At 55.5% G+C, this 16,772-nt stretch overlaps 7 protein-coding genes across 7 annotated transcripts; 2 read left to right on the top strand and 5 right to left on the bottom strand.

The window, feature by feature from the left end:
- Window positions 1-9: 9 nt before the first annotated feature.
- G647_02435 (uncharacterized protein) lies at window positions 10-1,682 on the bottom strand (the record flags this gene model as incomplete). The annotated part of the gene is made up of 2 exons (XM_008726784.1): window positions 10-1,400; window positions 1,454-1,682. 2 exons carry the CDS (start codon window positions 1,680-1,682, stop codon window positions 10-12), a joined length of 1,620 nt encoding a protein of 539 aa, XP_008725006.1.
- A 298-nt stretch (window positions 1,683-1,980) lies between these two features.
- On the bottom strand, window positions 1,981-3,219 carry G647_02434 (uncharacterized protein; the record flags this gene model as incomplete). The annotated part of the gene is made up of 1 exon (XM_008726783.1): window positions 1,981-3,219. One exon carries the CDS (start codon window positions 3,217-3,219, stop codon window positions 1,981-1,983), a length of 1,239 nt encoding a protein of 412 aa, XP_008725005.1.
- Window positions 3,220-4,981: 1,762 nt separating this feature from the next.
- Window positions 4,982-6,999, bottom strand: G647_02433 (uncharacterized protein; the record flags this gene model as incomplete). The annotated part of the gene is made up of 7 exons (XM_008726782.1): window positions 4,982-5,203; window positions 5,268-5,499; window positions 5,572-5,754; window positions 5,825-6,476; window positions 6,535-6,652; window positions 6,703-6,929; window positions 6,978-6,999. The coding sequence occupies 7 exons, from the start codon at window positions 6,997-6,999 to the stop codon at window positions 4,982-4,984; spliced, it is 1,656 nt and encodes a 551-aa protein (XP_008725004.1).
- A 3,095-nt stretch (window positions 7,000-10,094) lies between these two features.
- G647_02432 (uncharacterized protein) lies at window positions 10,095-10,596 on the bottom strand (the record flags this gene model as incomplete). Its single annotated transcript, XM_008726781.1, has 3 exons — window positions 10,095-10,265; window positions 10,352-10,401; window positions 10,467-10,596. 3 exons carry the CDS (start codon window positions 10,594-10,596, stop codon window positions 10,095-10,097), a joined length of 351 nt encoding a protein of 116 aa, XP_008725003.1.
- A 636-nt stretch (window positions 10,597-11,232) lies between these two features.
- Window positions 11,233-12,567, top strand: G647_02431 (uncharacterized protein; the record flags this gene model as incomplete). Its single annotated transcript, XM_008726780.1, has 1 exon — window positions 11,233-12,567. The coding sequence occupies one exon, from the start codon at window positions 11,233-11,235 to the stop codon at window positions 12,565-12,567; it is 1,335 nt and encodes a 444-aa protein (XP_008725002.1).
- A 476-nt stretch (window positions 12,568-13,043) lies between these two features.
- Window positions 13,044-15,356, top strand: G647_02430 (uncharacterized protein; the record flags this gene model as incomplete). The annotated part of the gene is made up of 1 exon (XM_008726779.1): window positions 13,044-15,356. The coding sequence occupies one exon, from the start codon at window positions 13,044-13,046 to the stop codon at window positions 15,354-15,356; it is 2,313 nt and encodes a 770-aa protein (XP_008725001.1).
- A 271-nt stretch (window positions 15,357-15,627) lies between these two features.
- On the bottom strand, window positions 15,628-16,668 carry G647_02429 (uncharacterized protein; the record flags this gene model as incomplete). Its single annotated transcript, XM_008726778.1, has 2 exons — window positions 15,628-16,512; window positions 16,582-16,668. The coding sequence occupies 2 exons, from the start codon at window positions 16,666-16,668 to the stop codon at window positions 15,628-15,630; spliced, it is 972 nt and encodes a 323-aa protein (XP_008725000.1).
- Window positions 16,669-16,772: the final 104 nt, after the last annotated feature.

The following is a 16,772-nucleotide window of genomic DNA, read 5'->3' as shown; positions in this document are numbered from 1 at the left end:
GTCGATTCATCAATCGACGACCCACATCTGCTTTTTGACATGGTTCTTCCCACCGTCTGACTTCGCCCAGGAGATTTCGATGTCCAAGGATCGCTCCTGACCTTGCTTCTTCAGATATTTCACCTCGCCTTCGACTTGATCACCGGCGCTGAACTCGTCCGCGGGATCCTTTATCAGGAAAATCCCTTGCTGCCAGTGCGTCGCTTCGGAATACGGGCCCGTGGAAAACGAGATGAGACCCGCCTTCTTCGCCTCTGCGGCCGTTAGCCCGGGAGTGACGTTTCCTGTTCGCGATGTGCCGAATATGATATCGAACCAGATGACAAAGCCTTCAAGAAGCTTAAACCCCTCCCTCCATGTCGCTTTGAAGGGTTTGGTGAATGTTAAATCGTCCACCTTTGTCCGATGCAAATCGAGCTCGAGGAATGGAAAGCTTTCCGCAGCTAACTCTTGCTCATCCGCTAGCCGCACCAGCACTTCCTCGTGCGCTCGTTCCAGCATGGCGGTCATGTCAAATCCGTACACGTCCCGCCAGAAATCGATGTGCGAGGCCTTCAGATCCGAGTCTGCGAGAGGAGCGATCCGCAAACTCGCATGGGAAGGGACCATAAGACCATCCGGAGCCAGATATCTTTCTCGTGCGTAAATTACCGAGTCAAGCATAGACTCGTAAAGGAGGCAGTAACCCATCCATTCGGACACGATAATGTCAACCTTTGGAACCGGAAGGGTGATTTCTTCGATTTTGCCTCGGAGACATTTGACGACGTCCTGAAGACCATTCTTGAAGACGTTCTCACGCGCTTTGTCGATGATATCGGAGTTGTCCACTGCGAGAACAAGTCTTGCACCGGCTTTTGCGCAGAACATCGACAGGATGGCCGTGCCGCAGCCAACATCTAGAACCACCTTGTCTTTGAACAGGTGTTTGTGGTCGTAGATGAAATCGCGATAGGCGTCTGTCCTGACACGGTCTTTGATCATAGACTCGTGGATCGCATTGTACGAATAAGACTGGAAATAACCAGTGTCAAGGTCCTCGGCTCGGGTTGTCGGCTGCCTCGTTGCACTTGAGCTCGTTGTTTCGCCCTTGCCGGGCGCCGACTGTTCCAGTTGAGCGAGCATGGCATCCTGCACCTGCTCTCGGTAAGCCGAAAACTGAGCCTGCAGAGATGCAAGCTGATCCCGGAGTTGTTCCACTTCAACAACCGGAGCTGGATTGGCGCTCTCTTCAAAGACATCATCTAAGCTGTATAGCAGCGCATCATCGTCCAGGGCTGGCTTGAGATAGGTTTCGTCCTCAAAGCACGACTTAGAGGAGACATCAGGATGCAAGTTGCCAGCCTTGACCTCCGAGCGGACGTAGTTGACCAGACGGACTAGCCCTAGGTAGTCAAGAGCTATGGCGGCGCGGGTCAGCAAAATTCTGTTTGTCCATCCATTCAATATTCACCGAATTCTTGCCTTAGTTTCCAGATGTCGAAGCCGTGGTTGTCCCGGCAGTGCGCAAGCATGGCCTGCGCGCTTGGAAATGTTTGTTCGTCAAAGAGCGATGTGACGGCAACTGACTCCTCGTCGTTCTCAATATCCTCCCACCCTTCGTCGTGTCTGGTGTCGAACGGATCCGAGGTGGAAGAGCTGTCGCTTGCGTTGTCTAGTGGGGAGGCCCTCGTTGAAGTCATGGTGGCAAATGGCAGCAAGAGAGTAAACACCGGAGCCTTCGTCTTGACCACAAGGTCAATTCTACAAGCTGGGCAACAATATAATTAATTATTGAGAGCGAAATTTCGGACAGTGGTGGTTGGTCACGTGGTTGGTGCCCTTACCGTCGACGATGATTGGGCAGCTTTAAATGACGCCAAGGCTGCCCTGTTCCGCCTTAGTGCTCTGTCATTTGAAAGGGCTGCTCCCATCACCCACGTCCACAGCCTTGAACGACGCAGCACATTGCTTTCTGCCATCAAAACTTCATACGACCTTTCACCCTTTCGTGCTTCGGACCCAGTCCTCCACCTCTGCGCTGAAGTCAGGCTCGTACAACCACTGCAGATCGAACTCTTTCTGCTCATCTGGTGCGCCCGTCTGATCCACAGGTCGTTTGTCCTTGGGCAGTCTCCTCAGGTCAATCTGCTTGTTTAACTCCAAGATCTTGTTAATCCGACCTTGTCGGTACGTCTGCCAGAAGTTCAAAGCATCCGCGAAGTCGACGCCCTTTGTTTTGCTAGCTGCAAGGAGAAGCGAGAACATGTAGACATCCTCAAAAGCCTGGTTGATTCCCTGACCAGCACTGGGTGGAATGGCATGAGCGGCATCTCCCAGTATCACCACCCTGTGTTTTGCAGAAGCCCACCTCTCCAACGGCGGGATGACATAGAACGGCCAGACATTGAGTTTGTCTGGGATGATGTTTGCCGTGGCCGTGACTGCGACTTCCCCGAACGCGTCCGCATCCTCCTGCAAGAACTTGATCAGGTCGGCCTTGTTGGACATGAACTCCTCCCAGCCTGCTCGGTCCTTCTCGTCAACTCTCTTCTGTTTCCCGAAGAACATCTCGGACGCGTCTGGTCGTTGGGGAGCGATGACGAATGCGCCTTTGTCCTCGGACATGAATGTCAACGGCTTGTCGATTTTGCCATATGAATAGGTGACCTTGTTGGCCGGCGCAACGGCCGTGATCCCAGCCATGCCGATGAACTTCGGCTCGAGGTGCGGATACAGGTACCTTCGCACTGACGAGTGAATGCCGTCGGCCCCAACGAGGAAGGATGCCGTGCGCCTTACTCCATCGTGGGATTCCCAGATGACTTGATCGTCCGTCTCCTCCACGACGCGCACGTATTTCTGACCAAACTCGACAGTAATGCCTAGCTGCTTGATCTTCGATAGGAGCACGTCAATGAGCTCGTATCGGTAGCACCGGTTGGCACGATACCCGTACTTCTCGACACCTCCAAACTCATACCGCTCTATGACTTCACCAGTCACTTTGACCCACTCGAGGAGATCGAAATTGTAGCCCCGACCACGGACATCGTTGTACGAATCCAGAGCATCCAGGATCTTCAGCGCGTTGGGAGACAGCATGACCGCGCCACCAATGTTCAGAGGAGCGGGTCTTGACTCGTAGATCGTAGCCTTGATGCCTTGTTGATGTAACGCCAGGGCCAAGCAAAGGCCAGCCAGACCGGCGCCAATGATGGCTACTTCGTCGGTAGGCATCTCCGATGTAGTTGGAGTTTGGGTTTCAAACTGCTGTGAATACTCGCTACAGGGAGTGGCTTTGTGATTGTGGTCTCGGACCGCTGTGAACACTCGCCACAGGGAGCGGTTTTGATGGCAGTGGTTTTGGATTCCGTATCTATATGATGAGAGCTGAGACTACAGTAAAACTAGAGTAAGAAGTAACGCTTAGCCCCTCCCACGTGACTGCCAACAAAGGCAGTTGCAGGTGCAACAGGTTTTGTGATTGTCAAAGTCGTAAGCAAGTATATTTGAACGGATATGCCGTCAGAACGAAATCGAAGCGATCATTAATACCTCCCTCACTGCATATATATACTCCGGCCCACATGTAGCATCGATGTTACCGTACATGTTGATGTTGATCACGGGTCGCCTCTCCCCGTCTCAGGCATCCCGCCGAGACTAATGCCAGGACCTCGAAGCGCTCGACCGACAACGTTTGCTGGGCCACCGCGAGAGAATTGCTTGCTAGCTGACGTATTACACACACAGGACACGGTGCACAATAGCCGTACAAGTACAGGAACGATAGGGTTCACCTCGATGCATCCACCCTGCTCTGCTCGCTTGTGCTCGGTCCTGCTCGCGTCTAATCGCTCATACTCGCTCATAAGCCGACCAACAAACACTGAGCCGCATCAAGAATAATAAGTTATTTACTAATCATGTACCCAAGAAGCTCAAGCCTACTAGGTAGGTAAGGTAAGTTTAAGCCCGTCGAGTTCGAATTCGAAATCAAAAACTCAACCTCATGCGCCTTGACGGGAAGCGTACTGCGCTGTGTAATTCATCAGCGCTTGCCACTGCCGTCCACCCAATGTCCACCGAACAAGCACGAATCCAGCTACGACAAGACTCGTCAAGCTATATGGTTTATGTGCGCCTACAGTACCTAGGTAGGTACGGCCCAAGGACCAAGGACGTACATACAGTACCTTAGACCCTACACACCTAGACTCTCAGACTCGGCTCGCCTCGGCTCTACACTACTGTACCGCAATGCACCGCGCGACGCGGAGCGCCCAACGTCCATCGTCGCGTACACTTTACAGACTTGCGGGGACGGCGAAAAGGGCACAGCTTGTATCAGTCAGTCAGGCAGAGCAATACAATAATCCCGGAGCGGGCCAGGCACTACTCTGTACACAGTATTCACTTACATATCACTAATTAACTTATTGTGTAATTTAAAAGCCTATCCAACGATCCATATTGGCTGCCTCACTTCGGAATGGAAGGGATGGTCGGCCTGGTCGGCCTGATCGGTCTAAGGCTCGGCCGATGTATATACACTACGGAAGTACAACTGCACGTCATGATATCTGGTGTCTGATGTCTGCTATCCTGTGTATGGCATTGATGTCTGATATCACTGTAAACGGCATTCGACTACGCCTCAGGTACCCGGTGGCGAACTTCAAGATAAGGGCAGGCACGGGCATCGATGAAATTGCGACAACTCGAGTATGTGCACTTCTCTCTTCCACCTACGGTTGCCTCGGCACTTTTGAAAGAGGGTGATTAACTATTTCAAAGACGCAGCCGCGTGTGGTTTGACCAGGGTATCAATTCTCGAGAGTCCAAAACCCAACACAGTAGTGTTACTGTTATTGAATGGTAACTAGGCAGGCAGTCTTCATCCCACGCCTGTCTTCCGCGGTCGCTGCTCCTGTATCGCGACCTGTCACGGACAGGTGCACCCGAGTGAAGACGTGAGATGTCGAGACTATGTACCAAATCATCCCATTTCGCTCGTAGGCCCGTGGGTCTCCATCTTCAAGGTCTTGAACAGGTCGTGTCTTGCCCACCAGCTTCGGAGGCGCTTGCCGTAGATGTACACGGGGATGCCGAGCAGAGAGAAGAAGACCGAAGTCCCGCCAAAGACGTACATGATCTGCTCAGGCCCATTACTGGCAACCCAGGGGTTGGCGTAATTGGAGAGACCATAAAACATGAAGTTCTACCCAAGATCACGCACGTCAGTATGACCTATCCAGAGACGCGAGGATTTTGTGGAAACTGACCTTGAAAAGCATGTTCATGATGAAAATTTCATTGCTCTGGCTTCGGAAAGAGTCGAGACCGTATGAGAGCGTGGCGAAGATGCCGATCAAAACTCCGACCATCATGACTCCTTGAAGAAACGCGCACAGCTCGGCGGCCGATCCCTTTTCCAGCGTGTATCCGAAGAAGAACATGCCGAAGGCGCAGGTAACACAGGCGGGGGCCATCCACACAAGCCTGAACTCGGGCTCACTTGGAGGGTCGCATTGTTAGTCAAGCCCGTCCCACGATCCAGCACACGTGAAGACACAATGGAGTACGTACTAGACACCCTTATTCCGTCGCGTGAGGTACTTGATGACCCAATCCGCAGTAAATCCAGTGATGATAGATCCAATCATTCCTCCGATAAAAGGTCCGAAACCGACGTAGCCGATCTGCGAGGCGTTGAAATTCCAGGGCGGGCCGGAGAAGATTCCGGCCAAGATGATGGCCGAACCGACATACCTGGACGCGGTTAGACATGTCTAGCCTGGGAAATGTCCCAAGACGGGGGGAGAAATGTGCCACGACGTACCAGCTGTTGAGAACACCAGAAGCGATGACTGCATAGCAGGCTGCCGGGTTGAGCAGGGTCAAGAAAGGTCCGATCAGGAATTTGATCACGCTGTCCGGGGAGTACACTCCGGTGAAGATGGCCAATTCCTGCACAAACGTCTTCTTCTTGGGTATATCGGTTCTTTCACCTTGGCCAGCCTCGCCAACCACCTCCTTGTGGCTCGTCTCCATCACCGCCAAATCTTCGAGCTTCTCGTCCACCGCGAGGTCCGTGTCGTAGCGGGTATCGCGGATGTACGTGGTCTCTGGGCAGAACAGGAACATGAGGACGAACTGAGCGACCAGGAAGATCTGGAACATGTGGAAGAGCCACAGCCAGCCTAGCTTCTGGAATACCTGTCCGCAGATGACGGACGAAAGGCTGGATGCTGAGTTGAGGATGAAATTGATGAAGGAGATGCGTGGGCCTCGCTGGTGCACAAAGTAGATATCGCCAACCGTTGCAACGATCAGGGATTCGAACGCCGAGGTCGAAAATCCTTGAATAATGCGTGCCGCTAGGAGATAGTTGTAGGAGACCTTGGCCTCGCCAATAGCTGTGCCAATGATGTCGAGGAGGGTAGAGACAAGGAAGACTGGCCTTTTGCCATATTTCCGACTGAAAGCAGCGACTGATGAGCAGTCAGTAACTACAGCCTTCTCAAGGAAAGGGATGGGAGGAAGCAATACCGAATGGCCCGATGCATCCCGCAGCAAGCAGGTTGTATCCGGAAACCAGTACCACAGTGTTGATGGGCTTGTTTATCTGGAGAGACATTTCGAAGTAGGAGGCGTTGAGGAGAGGTCCCTGTCTAGTGAGAAAGAGCACGGCTAAACTGGCAAAGCACGTCCACTTACATTAGTTCCAGCATTGAGCATGGCGCCCAGGCAAAGAATGGCGATGATGACTTCTTTCTTCAACAGCGACCAGTTCAGCGGATCATTGGGATCCTCGCTGGGTTGCGGGGACAGCACAATATGCGCATCGCTACCCTTGCCATGCTTGAGCCGGCCAGTTATAGCCTCGGAGTGGGCAGCTTCGTCGTTTAACAGGACCGTGCCTGGGACGTGGTCCAGCTTGTTGTCTGTGAAGTGTGAGTCCTGTCCTCGACAACCAACATGCGAGACCATACCTTCTAGAACGCCGAGGCCCATCTTTGCTTCTCTGGTTCTGCAAGACGGTAGGAGCTTGGGTGAATCTGAACCAGCAGGGCCGGACTTTGCTGTCCAAACAGTGGCGCGTTGTAGAGAGAAGTAGTGACACAACAGCGGTCTGTGACGCGGTTTTATCGGCACGGCTACAAGCCCCTCATGAGTTGTCCTCGACGATTCGTGCGAATTCGTGCATGAGATGGATGCAAGAGAGCTCCTCGCCGAATGTCGAAGAGGCAAGCTTCTCCAATCAAGGTTTCCCACGGGGTACGGAATAGCCCCAGATGCTTGCCTAACCCATTTGCTGGTGGCCAATCGCGGCACTCACAAAGGGGAACAACTGCCGGCTTGCTTCAGAAGAGATTAGGCTGTCTGGGCGTGACCAGGGTGTCCGCGTATCTGCAAACTCTTCTCGGGCATCGTTCATTTCGTGTATGATCTGCCGATTCTGCTCAAGCGAGCCTCTTTCTCAAGCAAGCCTCTTTCGGGGCACGGACATAGTGGCAGCAGACTACTCAGACAGCCGGGCGAACGCCGCCGCTTGTGCCTCATTGAGATGAGTCTGAGCATTCCCGTCTGATAAATCGTAATAGTACTCCGTAATTCCTTTGGGAATACATAGGCGACCAGCCCCGGTTCCACGTGTCTTGCAGGCCGGATGACTCAGGCCGTCGAGTCCCCACTGGGCTCAGTTCAGCAATAACCACCCCCCGCATTCGGCTCCGCATCGGTGCTGTCTCCGGAGTCTCTCTCTCCAAGGCTGTCGGACGTACCCCAGGTGCCCAGTACTGGGGTACTCAGCGAGGCCAACTTTGATGCCCACTACGATGATCATGCGCGCATCCGAGCTTGCAGCAGCACAACATAGCCTCGCATATCCTCAACACGTGGAGAGGACCCGTCAGTCTGGCCCAGTGGGCAATTTCCCCGAGGGCGAGATTCTGCACCAAGAATTGGCAAGCGAGATATTTGGTAAACCAGCGTCAAGACCCGGCTCTACTGTGTCCTGCAGGTTGACGAACAAAGCGACCAAAAGAGCTTGTTTTCTTAACTTGCCTCGGTATGTGGCCTTGTCGGATATCGACCAGCAGAGAAGAGGTCTTTATCCGAAATCGTCGACCTTAGAGCAGCGCGGCAGTTCCATTGTTGATCTGAAAGGTCTGTCCGGAGGGTCCGGATTCAAGGCCACTCAGAGTGCTCCGTACGGACTAGCGAGCTACGGGTTTCGCCCAGGTTGAGAAGGCCTGACGCCCATTTCCACAATCCACGCAGGAGGCCTGCTCATTGCGGTTAGGAGGATGACCACAAGAAGGAATAGTTTGATATCCTGTTCTGGAGGGGCAGCGAACGAACTGATCGGACCTACACCCTTTCGATGTTCGCAGCTCTTCCAATTTGTATTTCGGTTTGTTCTGTTAATCAAGGGATGGGTGAATGTCATTGCCATCCATTGGTCTCCTAGTACTGGGCGTCGCGATTCATGGAGTAACAACGCCGTTGACATCTCCAAGGCGACGTTGAACATGCTCGTGCTCCTGAAGCATATATTGCAGCAGTCGGATCACGAGATTGCGGTGTGTTGGGGATTTGCGGTGAGCGGTTCAAGGGGCACAGCTGGAAAAACCCCCTCGGATAGGGACTGGCTGATGGCTCGGAAAAGTCCATACGAGATCATGCCCAGCATTCTGCGAGTATACGAGTAATGGCATGGGGGAACCGGAAAGCTGTTGGTCCAGGAACGCGTGTATGACTGGCGGACGGAGGGGTTGAAAGCCAGACCCAGGCCCGCCTTGCATCGCCACATCGCCCAGAGTCCATCTTCCGGAATGTTCATCTCGGCGGGCTCTGGGCTACCCACCCCCTGAACTCTTACCCTCAATACTAATGTTATGTCCAATTTGATCTTCATCTTATGATGATTGTGAACTGGCTCCAGGTAGGTGTCTTGTGGAGAGTCATGGGTGGAAACTGCAGTTTGGATGCATCGAGCAAGTTGAACGTCTCCCATGAGACGAGTCAACACTCAAAGTGATCGTTGAGTGGACAGCAGAAGCTTGGTTCCTCTCTGTCAGAATCCTAGGGTGATGTAAGCGATCGTGGTCGTGGCTGGTGAGCTGAACCCGGCGAAAACGCGAGTCATTCGACTTCTGCCGAGAATTGCGAGGACAGGTTTAGTAGAGGACAGATGGGCATATGATTGGTACTCCGGAGATGAAACCGAGCGGGATGCTACTCCCAGCATGTCCCAGTAACGTCGAGCGCAAGGGAGGCTGCCGCAGACTTGGGCGAGCAACATCGTGTCCTTTCCCAAGGGTTTGTGCCGTGTGAGCAAATTCTGACGTTCTCTTGAATCTCTGCGTTTGCTGAACCGCGGGGAAAGGTTAGGTCAACCACACCTAAAGGGAGGGCGTTGTGCGACCCCATGGCTACCGCGACTACACAGGACGCACTAGACGAGTGCAAAGCACGATGCTGGTGGTGATGGTGGTGGTGGTGGTGGTGGTGGTGGTGGTGGCAAAGTGACGGACTGCGGAGAAAGTAGCGCGGAACAATTTGGCCCCGCGCAGCCTAAATTAAGCCTGGCGAGCAATTGGTGGTGATGGCACCCACAAAAGTAGGTAGCCTTGCAGTGGCCTGCAGTGCCGAAAGTGCCTGGATTTGCCGCCTACGCGCCTCTGCCGGTGTCATTAGGCTGTTACTTTAGGCACCTTGGCAGCCTAGGGGCTTCAACTGTTTTCCAGGCACCACAACCAACCTTCAGCTTCAGTTTTACTCTTCTGCTTCCAAGTTGGAATCCCATAATTACTGCTCCTGTCAATAGTGATTGCATTCTCTATGGCCCGGCTGTGGCATCACACTGAAAATTAACGCGGCTGTAAGCATCCTTTTGCTGCGACGGATTCCCCTCATGGCGGTCGACATGCAATTCTTTCGGTCAGTGAAGCTGGAGAGCGCGACTCCATTGTTCTCCTGATGCCAACTCATTCTTTCCCCTATACCAAGGAACGTCTATCTCTATCGAAGACAATGCCTCTGGGCTCGCGTCGCAGCCATTGAGCCGTTCAACATTCAATTTGCGAGGAGACCATGTTAGCCTCTTAGTCCAGAATTGCTGGTAAATTCTCCCTCAGATATTCCACAACGCCGTCAGGACCTTTCTGGACCTGTAGACCTTCCGGGATAGCATGCGTTTTGATATCGGGCACGATACTTCTGGCGATCTGTTGGATTCTTGCACTTTCCTGGGGCGTCCACATCGAGGCACAGAACTGCTCGGAGTGAAGGTCGTCAGCAGGGACCGATTGAAGCGATATCCCGTGTATCGCGCAAATGGAAAGACAAGAAAACAACTTACGAGTAAGTTCGGCCGGAGTTCTCTCACTGTTCCCTCGACTTCATCAATACCTGCTCCGATGTACATAAGCCCTTGCCGAGACAAACGGATACTTCCGGCTCTGGTGTGTACCTACTTTCACAGTTCGCCAGGTGCTGGATTGTGTATTGATCTTTAAGATCTTCGGCGACCCGACCGATCAATGTCTTCGCGCGATCCGGTGCAGTGTTCACGGTCACAAGTCTGTATGGGCCTTTGGGAGACATGGCTGTTCAGGTGCTTATGAGGTGAGCAGCTGGTGCTGATACTGAATTAAAACTGAGCCGTCCTTGGTGCGATTTCGGTCTTCGCGCGTTCGCTTTATGAAGTTACAGTCCACGTCTACTGTGCAATGCGTACGTGTCTGTCCGATCCCTTACATAGTAGGCTCTCCGTGCCCAAAAATCCACATCAGCAATTCGGAAGAATACCTTCGAGGCTTGTGACACCGACGGAAACACCCGACGGCATCCACGCCGGTCATTCTCAGGTCGGTGGCTGCGTTCGGTAATTCAAACGGCACTGGGATCCCCACACCTCTGCCGTTCCTTGCCCCCCGCCTTGACTCCTCAATTGGACAATCCTCTTCATCTTCATACGAAGGACTCTGCCAAAAGGCCAGAAGTGACTAGTGAGAGGTCGTGAATGACGGCCTCAGATCTCCACAGACCCAAATCGAAGTGCGAAGCACATTGATGAGCGGAATTATTCTTTGCCGCCGAACAATCTACATAAGAAGAATCCGCTCGCCTCAAGGCGGGACGCGTTTCCGACAGACACCCAGAAAGTAGATATAGGGTGAGGAAGAACCCACAAACAGGAGGCAGAGGGTCAGTCCGTCGATACAGTATACGGAGTACACCATGCATTCCGACGTCGAGTCCCTTAAAATATGCATTCTCGGGGCGGGCATGGGCGGGTTGACCTGCGCGCTCGCCCTCGCCCGTGCTGGTTTCCGGGACATCACAGTCTTTGAGATGGCCTCCAAGCTTGGCTTCGTGGGAGCGGGTATACAAATGGCGCCGAACATGGCTCGTGTGCTTGATCGCCTAGGGGTGTGGGACGAGATCGCCAAGGAAGCCGTCATCCTCAACGAGACAAGTATTCGACAGGGTGCAACAGACCAGGAGCTCGGCCACGTCGACCTGAGATACGTCCGCGAGGCTTACGGCTACGCACACACAGTTGGCCACCGCTCGACACTTGCAGGCGAGCTGTACAACGGGTGCTTGAAGGAGTCTGACCGGATTAAATTCAACTTTTCGACGACGTGCGAGAATATAAGCTTCAACGGCAGGCCCAGTTTCACGGCGGTTCCACGCAGTGGCGCGGATCCGTACCAGGTGCAGTGCGACATCTTGCTCGGTGCCGACGGGGTCAAGTCACTTACACGCGTTGCCATGCTGAAAGAATTGGGCGTGGAAGCCGAAGTCATGGACACCGGCCAGGCGGCGTACCGCATCATGCTGAGCCGCGAGCAGATGTCCTCGGATCCGGAGTTGCTGGATCTCATCGACGCAGACAGAGTGATCCGGTGGATCGGCGAGAAGCGGCACATCATCGCCTATCCCGTCTCCAAGAAACAGATCTACAACATCTCGACGACCCAGCCGGACGTGAATTTTGCTGCCGCCCCGTCTGCGACCTACACTACCAAGGGCTCGAAGAAGGCAATGCTGGAAGTTTTCGGTGACTTTAGCCCGATGATCCACCGCATGCTCGACCTGGTACCTGAGGGTGAAGTGTGTGAATGGAAGCTGAGAGTGCATGCGCCACTCCCGACGTGGGTGCACGGGTCAACCGCTCTCGTTGGGGACGCGTGCCACCCTACTCTGCCCCATATGGCTCAGGGAGCGGCACAAGCGATCGAGGATGCCGCTGTCATCGGTGTAGTCTTGGGCCACCTACCGTCGGGTGCAGGGCCAGCAGAGATCAACAAGGCACTGAAGCTGTATGAGAAGGTGAGGAAAGAGCGTGCCGAAACACTTGTTGAGCTAGCTGCCGCAAGTGGTCGAGCACTGCATCTCGGCGAGGGAGCAGCAAAAGAGGAGCGCGATAGGCAGTTTGCAGCTCTCAAGGACAAGAAGGGCCCCGTGCCAGACAAATGGGCCGATGCGGACGTGCAGAAGAAGGTATACGGCTTCGACTGTATGCAGGTAGCTGAAGAGTTGGTGCGCACGGAACTGAATGGGCACTGAGAAACGGCAGCTTGACAGGGGGGATGGGGGCTTGGTTTAGTGATGGGTTCTTTGTCGTGGACTGACACCTCTAACCGTGGGAGACCAGGAACAGGGTCTGCTTCGATCTCAACTGCATATACGGGATATCACATACATATATTTGACGCCTCGCTGCATGTCAAACCAAAGGGCCCTCGCCTGATTCGTCGTCCCGGTACTTTGTACTGTTCATGATCTCTGCCCGGTGCCCCGCTCCCAAGGCCCAGCCACTGGGACGGGGCGGTGACGGTGACGGTGGCGGGCAGCTCGACGGGGGATTTGGCGGAGAAACTCCCCCCCGTTCCGTCCCCCGTGGCACCCCCCTCATTTCGCCACCTCTCGACTTCAGCTGAATGCCGCCAGCATCTCTCGTCTGCCCACAAAATCCCCTGGATCTCGTTTGTCACTCCACTGAAAGGGACGCAAGGGCTCTCGAGGTCGTCAAGGGCTGAGATATGGTGGCGGTGGAGTGCGGAATCTGCCACAAAGTCTTTACCAGGACCGAACACCTGATGAGACACGAGCGAAGCCATACCGGAGCCCGACCATACCAATGCGCGCTGTGCAGTCGATCGTTCCCGCGGCAGGACTCACTGGTGCGGCATGAGAAGCTACATTCTCGTCGCAGAGACTCCAACGCGGCCTCTTCGTGGCGGGTCTCGAATGACTGGACGATTAGGAGCGACTTTGCTCACACGTCCGGTCCGGTGGTGCCCCAGACACCAGATCTGGCCCCTGGCACCTCCGAAGCACCGAGCTTCTCTCCTGTGGTGCCCGAGGGACCGATCCTCCCGTCTCCTGTGGTGCGTGAGGGACCACAGCTTCAGCCTGCTCCTGTTGCCCCCGAGGGATCGCATCACACTCCGCCCATGGTGCCGGAAGGACCGTACCGCACTCCCGGAGCGCCCGAGAGAACGAGCCTCCCGTCTGTGGTGACCGAGGGACCACGCCTCCCTTCGGTCTCCCGGTCGATGGGCCAGACGGGCAGCATGGACCTCGACTTCGAACTGATCTGGCCCGACTCGGAAGATCTCTGGCAGACTCTCATGTCCACCGATGCCAACAATCCGTGGCAGAAGTCTTTGGACACTCCCTGTTCAAGCTACATGACGCTCGACACTCCCCGTTCTTTCGAGGAACGATCACTTCCCAGAGGGGCACCGCCATCGGGAGTGAATCATCAAGCGGTCCAAGATGTCAGTAAAATGGTCTCGAGCGTGGCCGTCGCGGCGGCGGCAACGCTGAACGCCATCACCTCCGTCTTCCTCGACGAGTGTTTGCACATGTTTTTCGTCAAATTCATCCCGACCTTCCCCGTGCTCCATCGGGCAACATTTGTGTTTCGAGACTGCACACAGCCTCTTCTGCTGAACGCCATCGCCATCGGCTCTCTCTACCTCGGACCCAAGGACGCGCTCGAAAAGGGCGAGGCACTGTGGCATCTCGCTCAGACCGCCGTCGCAACGTCGTGGCAGACGCTGATCACTCACCGGGGACCCTACGACGCCTGCGACGGCGTGCAACTTGTGCTCACGGGCGTGTTGAGTCAGCTCTACGGCGTGCTCTCGCGGAACCGGGATATTCGCTCGACGAGCCAGGCCTTCCACTCGCTCGCCTTTTACTGGGCCCGGCGCTGCGGCATGCTCGACAACGACCCCTACCCTGCGCGATCAGTCCCGCCAGCAGACGCGCCCGACTCGGCGAAGGACTACCAGTGGCGGCTCTGGGCGGCGCGTGAAATCCAGCAGCGGTCGCTTCTCGCGCTGTACATGCTCGACGGCCTCATTTCCCACATGTCCGGAGACCCGACGTCGGTGCGCCATACCACGAACCAGGTGCACGTGCCGAGCAACGAAGCCGCCTTCGAAGCGTCGACGGCCAACGAATGGATCTCGCAGATGCGGTCTGCCGCGACCAGCCAAAGCACTTCCTTCCGAACCATCCTGCGGCGTCTGTTCAACCCAGGCGCCGAGGCAGCGTGGCTCGACACCACCCTTTCGGCCTTCTCGTACAAGGTCATCCTCGAGGGCCTGCAGTCGCTCCTGTCCGACGCCGAATCGGACGGCGGCGCGGCCGTGGGAGTCCCGACTCGAAGCGACGTCCGACGGGCGCTGAACCAGATCTACGAGAGCATCCGGCTGAACGCGTCCCTGTCGTCCGCCGACCGCCTCGAGACGCTCCTCCGCTGGCACGCCATCTGCCTGGACACGAGCGTCGACTCGTCCCTGCTGTGCCGCAACCTCTGCGCCAAGTACGACATCAGGCAGCACATCTGGCGGGACGCGCACGGCCTGCAGGCCAACATGGACCTGGCCACCTGGCCAACCACGCACGCCGCACGCCGGGCCTTGCTCCACGCCATGGCCATCCAGGAGATCATCGAGCAGCTGCCGCGCGGCCGGGCCCACGCCATCCACATGCCGAGCTCGCTCTTCGCGGCCGCGACCGTCTACTCGGTCTTTGCGCTCGGGAGCGAGTCGGCGGTCAAGATCCCCAGCACCGTCACGTGGCAGGATGCTTTCCTCGACGATCGCCCACCGACCGAAGTCTATTCCCCGGTCTACAGACTGCCCGCCATGCAAGTGGCCGAGTCCGACACGGCACGGTATATCCGCGGGGACCGGCTACAGGGAACGGACGTCACGTCGCGGAACCTGCTGTACGAGTTGAGTTCGATGCAGAAGCTGTTTGGATGTCTGACGGCGCAGTGGGGGCTGGCATTCGACATGGAGGCCGTGGTCGAGAAGTGGATTGAGCTGTGTCGTTAAGGCACCCGTGCTGCGCAAGAAGAGGTTTCATATAGCGTTTGTGGCTTGGAAGCGAAGGATACCCAGGGCGTCTTTTTATCATTACATACGGAGTACACATGGATAAACGCGTACGATCAGCGTTTAGGATCTCACTCTTCGGGTAATGTCAGGCCCAGGGAGGATACAGATGCCAGAACCCAGAATCCAGACCCGTTGTGATTCGTCATTTCGTTTCACGATACAGACCCTCGGCCAAAATACACAGTAAAGGCCCCCCCTAATTACTGTGTTACTGCTTCTCGGCCAAAGAAATCTTGCCGTCACGATCATACACAATCTCCCTCATCTTGACGCTCCGCAGGTGATCGACGCCCTTGCTCAGCTCGCAGTCATGATAGAACAAGTACCACCTGCCCTTGAACTCGACGATGCTGTGATGCGTCGTCCACCCGAGCACGGGCTCCAGAATCCGTCCACCGTACGTGAACGGGCCCAGCGGACTGTCCCCGACGGCATACACCAGGTAATGCGTATCGCCCGTCGAGTAACTGAAGTAATACCGTCCATTGTACTTGTGCATCCACGCGGCCTCGAAGAAGCGCCGGTCATGATCGTCCGCCTTGATCAACTCGCCCTGCTCGTCCACGATCTGCAGCTCCTTGACCTCGGACGCGAACGACCGCATATCTTCGGCCAGGACGGCCACGCGGGGCAACAAGGCCGGGACGCCCTCCCCCGTGGGTTCCTGGGGCCCGCTCATCGAGGCGTCGAAGTGTCCGTCCGTCCAGCACTGCAGTTGCCCGCCCCACAGACCACCAAAATACAGGTACGCTTGCCCGTCGTCGTCGACAAAGCTGGCCGGATCGATGCTGTAACTGCCCTTGATCGGGGCCGGGTCCGGCGTGAACGGCCCCTCGGGCCTGTCACCAACCGCCACGCCGATGCGGAAGATGCCCTCTTGGTCGCGCGCGGGGAAGTACAGGTAGTATTTGTCGTTCTTGGTCGCCGCGTCGGGCGCCCACAGCTGCTTCGACACCCAGGGGATGTCTTGGGCTTTGAGGGCCACGCCGTGGTCGGTCACGGGCCCACCGACCTCGGCGAGCGACAGCACGTGGTAGTCGGCCATGTCGTATTGGTCGCCGTTGTCGTTGAATTGGATGTCGGTTTCGCGGTCCTGATTGACCCATGTTGTCAGAGGATTATTACGATGCCACGCAATGCAACACCGTCATATTATACTCACATGAGAAGGGTACACGTAGATCTTGCCCTCAAAGACATGCGCCGACGGGTCGGCCGTGTATATGTGGGTGACTAGGGGGTCGGGCATCTTGACGTCGTATAATTCTGAAGAATGGTAAAGCGTTTCCTGGTATGGTTATGGGTATGCGCTGAAAGGACACCCACGCACGATCTGGTGTCTCCTGGGATTCT

This window comes from Cladophialophora carrionii, assembly GCF_000365165.1.
Source record: "Cladophialophora carrionii CBS 160.54 unplaced genomic scaffold supercont1.2, whole genome shotgun sequence".
NCBI lineage: Eukaryota > Fungi > Ascomycota > Eurotiomycetes > Chaetothyriales > Herpotrichiellaceae > Cladophialophora > Cladophialophora carrionii.
The sequence above is the reverse complement of the archived record's forward strand: the minus strand, read 5'-3'. Positions and strand labels throughout refer to the sequence as shown.